At 45.6% G+C, this 16,679-nt stretch overlaps 1 protein-coding gene across 2 annotated transcripts in view; it reads left to right on the forward strand.

Annotated features, from left to right (window-relative positions):
• NRK (Nik related kinase) overlaps positions 1-16,679 on the forward strand; it is a 122,653-nt gene that overhangs the window by 18,802 nt on the left and 87,172 nt on the right. For both annotated transcript variants that reach the window (XM_079962646.1, XM_079962647.1), the window contains exons 3-5: positions 6,323-6,379; positions 12,736-12,861; positions 15,963-16,073. In XM_079962646.1, the coding sequence (XP_079818772.1) occupies positions 6,323-6,379; positions 12,736-12,861; positions 15,963-16,073 (294 nt within the window). The remainder of the gene's footprint in view (positions 1-6,322; positions 6,380-12,735; positions 12,862-15,962; positions 16,074-16,679) is intronic.

Genomic DNA, 16,679 nt, shown 5'->3' on the forward strand with positions numbered 1-16,679 from the left:
TGCTAAATCAAATATATTGACAGATGTATAGTTGATGTGGCAGCAAGCACATGATAGAGGCTGTCCCCCACTGCTACCCCATGCAAAGTGTCATTATGCACATTTAGGTGCTGGTGATGTTTTGAATCTTCTATTCATTCCACTCCTTCCTCTTCATACTTCCTTCTGCTTGTGCTTTCCCCCCTCTCTCTCTTTTCAAGAAACCTTAAGCAAAGGACACATTCTGCATTTCCACTTCTACAATGGAAGGAAATGCTTTGGGGCCCAGATGTTGCAGCTCTAGACGCTGTTAAGCTGCTTAAACTTCACCGAAGGTCAATACAAGTTATGCATCTCACACACCGAAAGAACAGCACAGGGATTGCCACCTTCCCCACAGGTCTCTCCTCTGTGCCAGAACACACTGCTAGGCACGTAGCTTCAGGGCCAGGCTGCCCTTTTACCTGGGACTATCCTCTTTCCATGCAATGCGGGTGGCGCTGGGGGTTAAACCACAGAGCCTAGGACTTGCCGATCAGAAGGTTGGGGGTTCGAATCCCCACAACGGGGTGAGCTCCCGTTGCTCGGTCCCTGCTCCTGCCAACCTAGCAGTTCGAAAGCACGTCAAAGTGCAAGTAGATAAATAGGTACCACTCCGGCGGGAAGGTAAACAGCGTTTCCGTGCACTGCTCTGGTTCACCAGAAGCAGCTTAGTCATGCTGGCCACATGACCCGGAAGCTGTATGCCGGCTCCCTCGGCCAATAAAGCGAGATGAGTGTCGCAACTCCAGAGTCGTCCGCGACAGGACCTAATGGTCAGGGGTCCCTTTACCTTTTTATCCTCTTTCCATAGGGCAAGGCAGGCCAGGGGGCAAATGCAGACATCCCAAGGAGGAGGAGGGGAGTGTGAAGAAAGCAGCCTGGTGTACCCTGGTAAAATTTGCATTGATTGATCCACCCACTTTTGCCTCTGGCCCCACCCACTACTGGCATGTGGCCCCTGGAAAGTTGCCCTTAAAGGAATGTGGTCTTCCTGCCCCTAGAGCATCAACACCCCTTTCTTTAAGGTTAAACATCCTCAGGCAAGCACAAGAGACAAGAGGAAAGCCCTCATAAGCCAGTGTTTGTTGCTGCCTTGGGAACCGTATTCTTATGTGGGAAATGCTGGCTATTTTAATATGTTAGAGTGAAATGTGTTGTAATCCCTGAATGTTAAAATGTGGGGGGGGGGGAGACAGAGAGAGAAGGAGGGAATTTAGCATTCAGGGGAATATTTTATGACACTAGGCCACCTGGTAGTCCCTCTTTATACAATGCCATTACAAAGATGCAAACTGCAACACCTAATGCAAAACAAGTTTCGTGGTTCCTCTGCCTATTGTTGGGGGAGGCGGATACAGCATCACCAAAAGCAATTCCTCTAATTTCATGGTATAAGTCTCCTCTGTCAACTCTTTCCATCTTCAGTTGTGGCCATATGTACCGTCTCATACAGTGTGTGTGGGGAAACCAAAATCATAGTTGGGGAGAATTCCTTCCTGTGTCCTATTAAAATGCCATGGCATTCTTAATACTTAGCCAAGCTTGGTGGTAGGTTCCTTCTTCTTCGGGTTTGGTCGCTTACCCTACTGTGTACTCCTGACCAAGTCATTTTTTTATACCCCTTCCCATTTTTTTTCCATGCTGCATCTGCTCCTGCCTTGCCTAAATGCACTTAGTCTTCACAAACCTGTAAAGTTCTGAATACTGACGTGCTTCTGACACGATGGCAATGTGAGAAAAGCAGCCCTAGTTGACTTGTAGGATGGGTGACTCATGTTAATTGTTGAGAAGCAGGCCAGAATCTGCTTTGAAACAGTTTTTAGCAGCTTGAACTTTGCTGTGCTCATTTGCTAAATTTAAACCAGATTATCTCTTTGGGATACAACTGTGTCAAACTTTGGCTTCTTACAGTTTTGAGACTGACATTTTCAGTCTCTCCACAGTTCGTGATTTACAATGTCTATTATGGATCACTCGGTTCTATAGTAATAGCATAGTAAGATTATGAAGGACGGCACTGTGGTCTAAACCACTGAGCCTCTTGGAATCTTGCTGATTGGAAGGTTGGCGGTTTGAATCCCCGTGACAGGGTAAACTCCCATTGTTCTGTCCCAGCTCCTGCCAACCTAGCAGTTCGAAAGCATGCCAATGCAAGTAGATAAATAGGTACTGCTGCTGTGGCGGGAAGGTAAACAGTGTTTCCATGCGCTCTGGTTTCTGTCACAGTGTTCTGTTGCACCAGAAGTGATTTAGTCCTGCTGGCTACATGACCCAGAAAGCTGTCTGTGGACAAATGCCAGCTCTCTCGGCCTGAAGCGAGATGAGCACCGCACCCTCTGATCGCCTTTGACTGGACTTAACCATCCAGGGGTCCTTTAAGATTATGAATATAGGAAGCAGCCTTATAATTGTCAGCCCACTGGTCCATCTAGGTCAGTATTGTTAGTGTTAGAAACTGAGATATGAAAGCTAGGAGCTAGCTAGGAGCTTAAACCTAAGTTATGGGCGCAACAATGGAATGTCTAAGCACGCTTTTTTATAACAAGAATACGAAGCTGAAGATGAATGAACTGCATCTGAAATACTATGTTCATTTTTCACATGGTCTAATCCTTCCCCTGCCCACCCACCTAATATTCATAAGAGGGTCTTTTCTCCAGTCTTCAGAGAATAGCTGGAAGCGGGGAGGCAGAAAAAGGTCCTCCTTTCCTCCCACTCTGTAGTTTTAATCTGAAATCTTAGGTGCGGTACTGTTCCCAGAGTTCAGAAACTGCTCGTGCTAATGAAATTCCCTGTCGCAAAATGCACCCGAACAATGAGAATTTTGAACACTATTGTCCACACTGGCTAGCAGCAGCTCTCCGGGATGCCAGATGGGGAGTTTTTTCCAGTTCTACCTGGATCTGCCAGGGATTGAACCCTGGCAGAACATCACTGAGCTAAGGCCCTTTCCCTAACTGAAACCACCTGTTATAATTACAAACTTTACCTGTGCTTTGCATCCATGAAGTGATGGTATAAACACAATCTCTCTGTTCTGATTTGATTATGCTGAATCAAGAAAGCAAAGAACACACAAACAATAGGAGCCTGCCGTTGGGAGTTTATAATAGCAGCATATCTCTTTCTCCCTCTCCCTCCTTCCCAGGCTCTCTTAGGAGGTGATTAAAACAAAAGGGACAGTCCTTCATCAGAACTGCATAAACCCATCAAGGACTCATCTGGGTACTTTATGGTGAAAGATCCTTGCTAATTAACTGCCATGGAGTGATGGATTTTCACCCCCAGCCCAGCTGTCACAATGGGCGATGTGAATCATTTGCTCTGGGTTTAAAATGGTGTGATCCTTGAGAAATGGGCCATTTATTGCAATGGAAGCCTGGTCTCTCTGTGTGTGTGTGTGTGTGTGTGTGTGTGTGTGTGTGTGTGTGTGTGTTTTTCAAAGAAAAAGAATATTAACCATTTCAAGTTCCAGGGAAAATAGCCAGGGAAAGTTTGGGCTTTAAATGAGGGTGCCAGCCTGTCTGGAAGGGCTTCGTACTATACTGTGAAGTTTTCAATGCCTGGAAACATTTGCAAACAATGGCTTTCCATAAAGGAGCAGAGCTGTGGTAGGAAGCAATGTGGAAGTGAGTGGCATTGGCTGGGTACAAAATAAGCGCAGATCTCCTCTGTCTCAGACAGCAGCCAACTCTGCAAAACTGCAGTTTGCTGCTTGGGGCAAAAGTATGGTGCTGTCCATTTTCCATTCTAGATACAGAAGTCATACATACAGGATGGCAGTGGAATCTCAGGTCACATGCACACCTCACACTGAAATCACTGTTATACCACTTTAAAAGTCATGACCCTCCACCCCACACCCCACAAAAAAACAACAACAACCCATGGTGACTGTAGTTTGCTAAGGGTGCTGTGAATTGTAGTTCTGAGAGGCATCTAACTATTCTAATCAGCCTTAGAAGTGGCAGTTCCCATGACTTTCAAAATGGTACCTTAGTACTTTAAATCTGTGGTGTTGATGTGTCCATTACACAGCACCAGTGAAGTGTTAGCATCTTCCCCTGCACCTGAAGTAGCAGTCTAGTTTAGGGTGGCCAGGACAGGTCATGGGAACTTAAAATCAGCAAGGGGTCTACTGCCATGCACCTCCCCCGCCCCCAGCATCTGCTTCCTGAGGCAGTCACCTCACTTAGCCCAATGGTAGGAGTAGCTCTGGGACGCAGGTGGCGCTGTGGGTTAAAGCCTCAGCGCCTAGGACTTGCCGATCGAAAGGTCGGCGGTTCGAATCCCTGCGGCGGGGTGCGCTCCCGCTGCTCGGTCCCAGCGCCTGCCAACCTAGCAGTTCGAAAGCACCTCCGGGTGCAAGTAGATAAATAGGGACCGCTTACCAGCGGGAAGGTAAACGGTGTTTCCGTGTGCGGCTCTGGCTCGCCAGAGCAGCGATGTCACGCTGGCCATGTGACCCAGAAGTGTCTCTGGACAGCGCTGGCCCCTGGCCTCTTAAGTGAGATGGGCGCACAACCCCAGAGTCTGTCAAGACTGGCCCGTACGGGCAGGGGTACCCTTACCTTTACCTTTTTAGGAGTAGCTCTGCTACAGACAGCCACACTGATAAGTATGTGCGTGTGAGGAGATTCATAGAAATAATGTTTCCCATCTCCTCTTTCTCTCTGCATCCCCCAGGAAGCCTCTCCAAAGCATTACAATGAGGAGTGGGGGCATGGAGGGTTGCTGGTGGAAGGGCGTTAGCACCCAAAATCGGGCAGAAGCTTTGGTGGTGGTGTCAGGGTGCTGAGCACTTTTTGGGTGTTGGAATCCTAGGAAACATTCAGTCTCACTGTCAATGGAAGCTTGTTCTGTGCGGCCTGTCTGCATGTGGGATGCAGTATTTACGTGGACCTGATATTCCATCTTTGCCATTGCTGGGGACCCAACAGCCACAGACTCTACTGCCCTGGACAGCTGCTGCCTGTCAGAACAGACAACACTGCGCTAGATGGACAAAGTAGATTGACCTGGTATCAGACAGTTTCCTGAGTTCTTGGAATTTGGAGTATACTGGTTTTTCAGACTCCTTACTTATCTGAACAATCTGCCAATCAGAGCATTGTCTGCTACTCTGACTTAGAGGTGGGCGGGGGAGGCTGTATTTTTATTTATTTATAAATATATTCATATACTGCTCTATCATGAAAAATATATCACAGCTGTTTACAACAATATAAAAGCATGAAACCAGACAATGAAATCATAAAAGGTTAAAAACTAGATAAAAGGAAATTTAAAACAAACATCAGTACAGTGGTACCTTGGGTTAAGAATTTAATTCGTTATGGAGGTCCGTTCTTAACCTGAAACTGTTCTTAACCTGAAGCACCACTTTAGCTAATGGGGCCTCCCGCTGCCGCTGCGCCGCCGCCACGTGATTTCTGTTCTCATCCTGAAGCAAAGTTCTTAACCCAAGGTACTATTTCTGGGTTAGCAGAGTCTGTAACCTGAAGTGTATGTAACCTGAAGCGTCTGTAACCCAAGGTACCACTGTAGATCCATTGTGGGGGGTGCATTCTTAACTAGCTGCATAGTCCTGGAGGAATAGAAACGTTTTCAGAAGGCTTTTAAAAGTTGACACAGAAGGTGCCCACTGAATCTCTATTGGCAGGGAGTTCCACAGGGCTGGGCCAATGACACTAAAAGCTTGATTTCTCAATGTTGTCAAATGAGCCTTGCCAACTTGGGGGATGACCAATGACACTCCTGCAAATGAACGCAGTGATATATAAGGTTTCAGGCAATCCCTGAGATATCCTGGACCCAAATTGTCAGGGCTTTATAAATCAATACAAGAACCTTGAACCCAGCTCATGCAAGCAAGACCTGATTGCAACAGCAGCTTTCCCCTCCAGTGGTTTCCAGCAGCTGTCATTCAGAAGCATAACTGATTATGGAGGCAGATCATAGGCATCATGGCTGGTCCCCTTTGACAGCCTTTACCTCCAGAAATCTGTCTCATCTTCTTTCAGTATCACCCAAAGGACAGGACGTAGGCAGATGTAGGGTGAGGGTTTCACATCCTCACTTTCCGCTTCTGCTAGCCATGTCATGGACTATCATCCTAGAAGTTTTTGTGCCCACTGTCAGGTGCTGTACAAATGACTTTCGCTCAGCTGAGCAGTTTTAAAATTGTGTCTGCTGAAAAATTGGTGCTTTGATTCAGTGGCTTACACAGGTCATTAATCTGCATAATTATGCCAGCATTGTGTGCTTACTTGCCTGTATTGTGTTCTTATCGCCTTCCCAGGGTCGCCATGTGAAGACTGGGCAGCTTGCAGCAATCAAGGTTATGAATGTGACGGAGGTGAGCAGAGAGATCACCAGGCTTTTCTGGAAGTGGTGAGGGGGTTCTATGGAAAAGAAGCAGTTTCTAGCTTTCTGTTACACTCTAGCTTGAAGAAGAAATGGAACGGAAGGTTGTTTAGGGGTGGCAACATCTGGCAATTTCAGTTTCTCTTGGTTCCTCCAGCCTTGGTTTTCCAGCCTTAAATTAAGCTCCCCAAGTTTAACAGTTTATGGGTTTGTTTGTTTGTTTGTTTGTTTGTTTGCTGGTTTGCTGGCTTGTTTTTAAGTTTTCGTGAAAATTCCTAAGATTTTAGTTTAAGTTTCTCCTAATATATTCATTTTTATACATTTCTGCAAAGCAATCTTTTCCTAACATAATGCATCTCTGTTTGCCATTTTCACAAATATATGCATTTATATGCATGCTTATAACTCTAGCATAGCCATTTTTTCTACATTTTAACTGCCCAGAGAACTGAGAGTTGTTAGGAGTTTACTGGTTAATACTACAAGTTACAAGAGGGGCGTTATAAGGGACCCGTCCCTGAGTGTTAAAATTATGGCTTCTTTATGGGAGAAAATGATCTGCTTGTATAAATACAGTTCTTTGCACCACACATCCCTTTTCCAAAGGCAACTGAGGATGGTTATATAGGCAGCTGGTCCCATTTTCAATCATGCTTGTGCAATTGGGGCATGGCAATGGATGATGCTTAGTTGTGTATATTTTTCTGGTCTATAATAATGAAGCAATGGAGCCTCTTCCTACTTATTTCTGGGTGATTATCTGTTTCCAGAGATAGCAAATAGAAGATTTCCTGTCGGTTCACTGCAGCCCCTGCTGCGTTTTCATAACATCACTGCCCCCTGCATATACCAGCCGTTTGCTCTGTTAAATCTAGGCCACTGTAGACAGGCCGGCAACCCACAAGTTGTTGATGCAAATACATCTTTCAATTCCCCACCCCACCAATTGTTTAAAAGAAGAAAGGGGGGGGGGGACAGTTTTTATTTGCTGCCGCCCAGGACTACAAATCTGAGTGGATACGTTGGGCTCCCTACTACCAGCTAGATGGTTGACCCAGTGTTGGCTTCTCTGACTGGTGGTAGCTGTCAAAGGTTTTGTACTGAAGTTTTTTTTTAAAAAAAAAAAAAAGAAGAAGAAGGAATAAAACATGGACTATGAATTACCATGATTGACCTGGGAGGGAGAAATCTGACCAATTCGAACCCCCTGCTGCATCATCAGTTCCCTGCTCAGGGACCTTTTGCATTGGTTTGCCAAAACAAGTTATGCTCTCACTTTTGATTAGGCGACACGGCTTCTTTTCTAATCATAATGCCAAGGTCTCCGTGAGTCATTATCAAAAGTAGCAGAAATGCAAACTGATCAGCTTGTACAGGGGAGACAGACATTGCACATCGTCATCCATTTCGATCCATCGTGGCTGTTCTTCTGTGTGCACAAAACATACCATAACTGCTGAGTGTGGTCCACATTGCAGGCCTAGCAGGGCCCAGATCAACACCTGGGATCTTCTGGGTACAAGGCTCTGTCACTGAGGTGCTGCCATTGAAAAAGGCCTTTTCTTTTCTTTCCTTTTTTTTTGCACCCTCGGCTTTTAAAGTGGCTGTGAAGTGTAGCTTGCTCTGTTTGAAGGACTCTGGCAGCTTAGTGGCTCTGGGTCCCCCTTCATTTTTAAGCTTTGATCTTGAGCCACTTCATTGTAAACTGCTCAGGCAGCAGGATGCTGTGGTGATCACCCTGGGACGATTTGCCCATCTGTCAGGAAGAGCTGCTTCAGTGTCGAGCTTTTGGGAGGGGCCTGGGAACTTTCAGTCTGCTGCATTGGATATGAGAGTCAGTGTGGTTTTTGCAAGCATCTCCCCAGCGCCCGCACTTCCTGTTATCTGACAGAATTAACTGGGCAGGGCTCTTTTTCGACAAGATCAAAGTCTCGGTTGCGTTCTTCTTTTTGAGGGGAAACGGATATAACGAAGGCAGCTGCCAGACACTCTAGTTCATTCGGCTCTTATTCCTTTGTGTTCCTCCATTCATAATGCCAGATAAGTACTGCAAACTAATCGTAAATTCACACAGTGGATTTCAAGGCTGCTATTCAACTGATGGGCTGGGACCCACCAGTGGATCGTAGCCTGATTCAAGGTGGGTTGCAAGAGGAGCACCCCCACCATGCAAATGTATAGTAGAAGATTAAGAGATGGGTCTTCAAAGGCATATTTGGACCCTAAATGGGTCTGGGGCCTGAAAAGATTGAAGGTGCCTGCTTTTTATTGTATGCATTATGTCAATAAGAGCGGCTCTGTAAGATACCCAAGATTAGTAGCCCTAAAGTGTAGTTGGAGGTTGCGTTTGAGATAACGGTGGCACAATAGCTCAGTTGTTCAGTACACTCTTTCCATGTGAAAGTCCCCAGGTTAAGTTCCCAGCAACTCCATGTAGGGATGGAAAAACAGCCGTCGCATGTTGTAGAACATCCTTCCTCAATCTTGGGTCATCAGATATTGTTGGGCCACACATCCCACCACCCTTGACCACTCTGGCAATGAAGGATGGGGGTGTTAGGAGTTGAAGTCTAGCAGTATCTGGAGACCCAAGATTGCTGACTCCTGGTGTAAACAATACCAAGCAAGATGGAACTATGGTCTGCCTCCAAGTAGCTTCATATGGGTGTCTTTTTTGTGTGTGGGGGGGGGAGCATTTTAATGCTGCGACTGTAGTCCATTTCACAACACTGATGCACAATTTGCATGCACAGTTTATCCCTTCCATATAAACGTGCAAGCATCTAAGTAGGATCAGCTACATTGGTTGTTGAATCTGTGGTAGATTTTCACGCCTGATTTTTTTTTTTTTTTACAAGAACGTTAACACAGCAATGGCTTCGCAGTGAATGGGTGCCAGGTTTTCAAGTGAAGACCAGCTGCTTTGTACTATTTTGCAGGAAACTGAGCTGATAGCCTGTGACAGGTACCCCTCTGAGCCCTGTGCTCCAGGTGGTTGTTGGGTAGCCTTCTTCCAAATCTAAATCCAACCCACCTAATGCGTTTATGGTGGATGCGAAGCACAGCTTTTGCTTCTCGAAAAATTGGGGAAAGATTTATAATGCTTTGTAATGCCTTTGGAAAGTGCTCGGAAACTTCAGTTTTGGGAGCATGCAGCTCCCTTTTTACAACAGCTCTACAGGCTGGCTACCTGTCTGTTTCCGAGCACAATTCAAAGTGCCATTTATGACCTATAAAGCCCTATATGACTTAAGTCCAAACATCTGAAAGTCTAAGCTGTCTGAAAGACAGTCATACCTCGGGTTGAATATGCTTCATGTTGAGCGCATTCGAGTTGCGCTCTGCGGCAACCCGGAAGTAACGGAGTGCGTTACTTCCGTGTTTCGCCACTCGCGCATACGCAGACGGTCAAAATGACGACATGCACATGCGCAGAAGCTGCGAAAAGTGACGCACATGTGCTCAGATGTGCCATCGCTAGTTACATTTGCTTCTGGATGCGAATGGGGCTCTGGAACAGATCCCGTTCGCATCCCGAGGTACCACTGTACTGTATTCCCAGGTTCTAATACCTTCAGGGGAGGCCCTCCTCTCAGTTCCGCCACCCACAGCCACACTGTGGAGAGGGCCTTCTCGGTGGCTGCTCCCAGACTTTGGAACTCCCTCCCTAGAGAAGCTAGACTGGCTCGCTCATTGTTGTCCTGCTGTCAGGCTAAGACCTTCTTGTTCCAACGTGGTTTTAAGAACTGACTGTTTTCAGACCCTCCAAGTGTCCCTATTTTCCAGGAACTTCCCTGATTTAGAGGAATCATCCCAGTTTCTGATTTGATCCCGGAATGTCCCACTTTTCCTTAAGACGTCCCTATTTTCATTGGAGAAATATTGGAGGGTATGGAGTTATCTGACCTCTGAGCTGTCTGAAGACAATCCTCTATAGAGAAGTTTTTTTAAAAAAAAAATTGTTTAATGTTTTATTATGTTTTTATGTATGTTGGAAGCTGCCCAGAATGGCTGGGGCAACCCAGTAAGATGTGTGATGTAGAAATAGTAGAAATTATCATTATGGAATGGGACACCCCTATTTTCAGTGGGAAAATGTTGGAGGGTATGTGCTTTTAGTGAGGGGTCTGGTGCTATGCTGTTTTTGTGGTGATTATATTTTTTAACAGTATATTCTGAGTTGGCACCTGTCTGTCTCAGGAGACAATGCGTTCTGAACTGCAGGCCCAAAGGAAGGCTCATGGGAGTGGTTGGGTGCAGGTATACCAGAAAAAGGCTCTCAAAAAGAGTAGCACCTACAAAAAGGTGTAGACTTACAGGAAATTACCCTGCCAGGTTTGCAAAAGGACACTGTGGTAAGGAGATAGCTTGTCCACACCTAAGCAACATTTATAAGTACTTTAGAAAACAAAGCAGCACCTGACCAGATGAGGGCATGTGGCAAATACCCAAATCTTGCACATTGTTCCCTGTTCTGGGCTCAGAGCCCAACACCCCAAGCCCCCAAATAAGGATAACTTCAAAGCAAGCCAATTAGCCTGTATCAAAGCGAACACATATAAACATATATGAGCTCATTGCTACAACAGCTACCAATTAATTGTGGGGTTATCTTGACTACCAAGATGGCAGTTGCAGAGCTTCCAGAACAGTTCACCTTTGGTTCAGCACACAATAGAAGAATGTACCTTTGGGGGTAAAGTCAAACATTTGGAGAGTTACAGCATCTGCTGTAGTTTTTGAAACCAATACGGGTGAGACATGTTTTGTTGCAGCTGGGGCAGATGAAGGTGTCTTGTTGTGCTGCTGCAGATGCACCATGGTGCTTCTTCTCTCTGTGCTCCTCCCAGTGGTCATTCCTCCTCTGGTCCTCCTCCTCTCTGTGCTCCTCTGTCTTCAGGCACCGTGATCATCTGCAAGGGCTTTCCACATGGTGGAGTTAATGTTGCCAGTTAATGTTGTCATGTGATAGATAGATGATAGATTAGATAGATAGATAGATAGATAGATGATTAGATAGATAGATAGATAGATAGATAGATAGATAGATAGATAGATAGATGATAGATAGATATGTTTAATTGCTTTTTATGATTTGGGGGTTTTTTGTCTGTTTTTAGCTGTCTTTCTTTATCTGTAAGATGCCTCGTGTCCCCGTCAGGTGAAAAGGTGGGGTATGAATAAATATATACTAATAATAATACTTATAGAGGAGGTCATCGGAAATGAAGTTAGCCATAATGTGAATGTCTTTCTTTTGAGGTTAAAGGCGTGTGCTTTGCACCTTAGGTCTGGGTGGGTTTCAGATTGGTTTCTGAATGTAAACATCAACCCAAGAAATAACACATGTCAAGCAAGCAACATCTCCTTCGCATGTCAGAGCTGCTTTGAACAACGGTTTGCTCAAAGCCGGCTCTGCCATAGGGCAAAATGAGGCAGTGGCCTCAGAAAACTGATTCTGAAAGAGCAGAGAGCATACAGTTCAGATTAATGGACCTAAGTGAGGCATATCCATTAATGGGTGTAATTTGAGAAGGGCCAGCATTGAAAAGAGCCCAGTATTTTTTACTGCCAGGGAGGTGGGGAGGTGCTTGTAGGATTTTCTGCTTCAAGGTTACAGAGTAACTTGGCTAGCCTTGGGCAATATGTACCACCATGATGTGTGAGGTGTAAGATACCATTTGATTCTCTCCCTCAGACAGCAAAATGCCTTGGATTGGTCCTGCTGCTGTTTACAGGCCAGATACTACCTAAGCAAATTCTGGGTGCTTTGATCCTCATTGCATTGGAGAGCAATTTCCATCAGCATCATGACATATGGAAGTAGTGCATTTAACATCATTGAAATATACTTGGAGTCGAGAGTGGATTTCATGCTCTTTATTCAGCTCATAGTAGTGAGGAGGAATGGAAGTTCTCCCAGAATGTATGCTTTATATACATTATTTACACAATGGGCCCCACATGATTGGCTAATTCCGGGATTCTCCTGTAGGCCAATCAGGTTGCGGATTCACTTCCACCTGGAGCTGGATTGGGTGGCTCCTGTGGACCAATCAGACTGCTGCATCCTGGATCCTATTGTTCTAGGACCAATCAGACTGCTGCATTTTGGATCCTATTCAACTCAGTACATAACAGTCATGTGCAACTAAGCCCTTAGCAGTTGGTGAACCTGTTTGCCAAGCACTTGTCCAGTCTCGTTTTAAGGCTCTCCAAGCTTGTGGCAGTGAGTTCCACAAACACTGCCTTGAGTAGACTTTCTTCACTGGGCTCAGGTCAGGCTTCTGAGAACTCTCGCTGTAAATTGATGCCCCTGTAATCTCCCCACCATTCTTTTTGCCCAAGGATGAAGAAGAGGAAATCAAACTGGAAATAAACATGTTGAAGAAATATTCCCATCACAGGAACATTGCAACATATTATGGAGCATTTGTAAAGAAAAGTCCTGTGGGTCAGGATGACCAGCTGTGGGTAGGTATCCAGTTTTCTCTTTGTGCATCTTTAAAGGTCCCTGTTTAATCAGTTACTCTCGGTGCCCATTTAGGGAATAACGGTCTCCCCCCATTCAGCTCCTTTATATCCTCTCTTTTTCTCTCTCCCTCTCCCCTCTTCATTCCTTGCTTCCTGAACTAAGGGAGTAATACGGTGTCACACTTTCCCCAACATTCTGTCAGGGCAAGCATTTCAGAACAATTCCCTTCCCCTTCCACTGCACTGGTAGAATCTTCCACTACTGGGACCAGTTAGTAGAATCAGGGTGTAGAAGAATTTCCGAAAATTCCTTTACATACCCAACTGCTCATTGCACTCTGCAAATATCATCTTATCAGGAAGTCTGTTCCGCAAGAAATGAGAATCAAGCCTTTGGTGTGGTGGCACCTACCATTTGAAACATATCATACAGGAACCATTTCTATTATTTTTGGCACCCACTGAAGACTTTCCTCTTTCAACAAGCCTTCTAAGTGGAGATTGTTATCCTATTATTTATTTTTATTTCTATCTTGCATTTATATATCACCTTTATCTTCAAAGGAACTCAAGGTGTTGTGCATGGCTCTCCCCCCCCCCCCCATTTCACCCTCACAACAACCCTGTGAGGTAGGTTAGGCTCAGAGATGGTGACTGGCCCAAGGTCACCCAGAGAGCTTCATGGTTTGAGTACAGGTTCGAACCCTGCTCTCCCAGGTCCTAGTCCAGCACTCTAACCATTAGGCCACACTGGCTTGCACTGCACCAGCCTCCCCATTGGCTGACCTTTCCTTTCTACCTCGCAGCAAGCAGCAGCAATGTGGCCAAGCAGCAGTCACAGGTGAGCAGAGGCACTCCACATTTTCTGCTACTGCTTATAAGGAGAATGAGGAGTGGATGAACCATGCTTGTTCTGGGAAGGCAAGCACTTCCCTTTTTCCTCTATTCACAAGGGACACCAGTGCATAGATCAGGAAGCTTTTTGGCTTATCCTGCCTGCAGTTTAGTATTTGGGAGACATGGGCTAATATTTTGTTAGGGAGGATCATACATTAGTGCAGAACATGGGACTCATTGGCCTTCAGGTCTTCTCCATGCCTGTAACTTTGTGGCTGCATAGGGAGATCAGCCATGGTTATCGACCATCTGGAAGCCGACTGATGGCCACTGTAATTGCCGTTTTGCACAGTTGTCCATGAAATTAGCAGTTGTGACCAGAGCAAAGGAATCTAATAGATGCAAATGTTGACTGTGGCATTAGAAGGTGCTTTAGTTATATATACATATTTTAAAAGGTTATTACAGGCAAGATGGAAACAACGGGAACATTAGCAACTTAATGCAGTGTGTGTCTGCATGAGTATGTTTGTTTTTAATATCGTTGACCAGCAGCCATTCCATCAGGCTGTAGCAGAGAGAGAGGCAAGGCAATTTCAATGGCTCTCCCAAGGCGCCTGCTCCATCTGGTTCTTTCTGTCCTCAGCTGTCATCTAGCAACAGCCATTTCTTCAGGCAGATGGAAAGCAAGATCTAACCATCAGCTTGGCTGAGAAACCAGCTTCATTTGGTCCCTCCTCTTCTCTCTGAACATTTCCATTCCAGATGGTCTTTATAAGAGCTGCTATGGAGCTTTTATGAACTGGGGTCTGAATATGTGTGTTTTCCTCTTCCCTCCTCATCCTTTCTTCTTTATGTGTTGTGTCTTTTAGATTGCAAGCAGGAACTGGCTTGTGTGTGTTTCTTTTAACTAATATTAGACAAGTCACTTTGGGAGCTCTTGTGGCTAAAAGGCATGGTAAAAAAATTGCTGTTGATGAATAAATAAACCTGGTAAATGTGCTGAAAATAATTGCCAATTAGTTTACAGGGTTTGTTTTGTGTGCTTGATTGGTACCTGTGGCAAAAGTGATACCTATAGACCAAGTGGATGACACTCCAAAATTAAGAACTGGTCAAATTCTAGTATTAACAGGAGCTTAAAGATGCTCTTCTTCCATCCTTGAACAGTCACTTTCTAAAGCAGATCCAGCCCATTCATTATTTGAGATGGCATGGAATAACAACATAGTGGTCCCTACCCTTTTGCCAGCCATTAGATTCACTTGGCAAGTGCTAAAGGTAAAGGTAAAGGTTCCCCTGCCCGTACGGGCCAGTCTTGACATACTCTGGGGTTGTGCGCCCATCTCACTTAAGAGGCCAGGGGCCAGCGCTGTCCGGAGACACTTCCGGGTCACGTGGCCAGCGTGACATCGCTGCTCTGGCCAGAGCCAGAGCCAGAGCCACACACGGAAACGCCGTTTACCTTCCCGCTGGTAAGCGGTCCCTATTTATCTACTTGCACCCGGAGGTGCTTTCGAACTGCTAGGTTGGCAGGCACTGGGACCGAGCAGCGGGAGCGCACCCCGCCGCAGGGATTCGAACCGCCGACCTTTCGATCGGCAAGCCCTAGGCGCTGAGGCTTTAACCCACAGCGCCACCTGCGTCCCTGGCAAGTGCTAGGAACACAGTAATTATTCAGCCATACATGCACAGGAAGCTAACATGCACTCAGTTCAGATGGCATGCCCAAACCACACTTTGTCTCCCAGGGGCAGTGATTGTTTATTTTCTAAATGTATTAGACAGTAGCTATTGCTCTCTGGGCATCATATGAGAAAACAGTAAAAACAGGATAAAACCACAAAACCCAACAGCATACAATATTGAAGCCATGGCAGGTAAACCAATTGACACTGGTCAAACCTTAAGCAAATTGCTTTAAATTAAAGTAATGACCGCTGCCCACATTAAATGGGGGGCGCCCTTTGTGTGGTCACGCACAGTCCCCTGGACCCTATGTGGCACCATTAGCTCAGGCTTGGGATACCTGGAGGTCTCCGCCTACCTCAGCCAGTTGCCCAATCCCACCTGGAAAGGCGTTGCCAAGGTGATCAGGCTAGGTAGGGGGGAGGGACCACCTGCCCACACAATAGGGGGAAGATCTTACCAATAAATAAATAAAATGTTGCATTTAACTGCAACCAGGTAAATAATAATAATGTACCTGTTACTTAAATTTCTTCTTTTCAGCAATAAATAACTGTGCTTTTGCTCTTCCCCAGCTGGTGATGGAATATTGTGGAGCTGGTTCTGTGACAGATTTGGTGAAGAAGACAAAAGGAAACTGTTTCAAAGAAGACTGGATTGCATATATATGCAGAGAAGTTCTCAGGGTAGGAGTCACCTCCATGAAATACAGAAGCAAAAATTAATTTTTGTTTGAGTCAGACTTGGGATGGCATGCATATGACACCATCACACGTACTAAGTGTAAACTCAAGAGCTGTGCTATGATGACTTTTCTATGAAGCTACTGGAAAATGAGGAAGTTTGATGTTTTCAGAAGCAGGAAAGAGAGGAGGAAGTGGGGATTCCATGTAGCCCAGTGAGCTTTCTCTGTGGCAATGGAATGGCAGTCTGTGAGGAGGGGAGGCAGAAGCCAAACAGTATGTTAGAAGAGCAGCTGGCCCCATGCATGGAGGTAGCACCCTTTCTTAAAATTAAACCTCAGAGAACTGCAGTATTGAAATATACTCAGAGTCAAGTGTGGATTCCATGCTCTTTATTCAGCTCATAGTGCAAGGAATGGAAGTTCCCCCAAAATGTCTGCTTTATATACATTATTTACACAATGGGCCCCACGTGATTGGCTAATTCCGGGATTCTCCTGTAGGCCAATCAGGTTGTGGATTCACTTCCACCTGGAGCTGGATTGGGTGGCTCCTGCGAACCAATCATACTGCTGCATTCTGGATCCTATTGTTCTGGGACCAATCAGA

The sequence above is a fragment of the Podarcis cretensis genome, assembly GCF_951804945.1.
Source record: "Podarcis cretensis genome assembly, chromosome: Z".
NCBI lineage: Eukaryota > Metazoa > Chordata > Lepidosauria > Squamata > Lacertidae > Podarcis > Podarcis cretensis.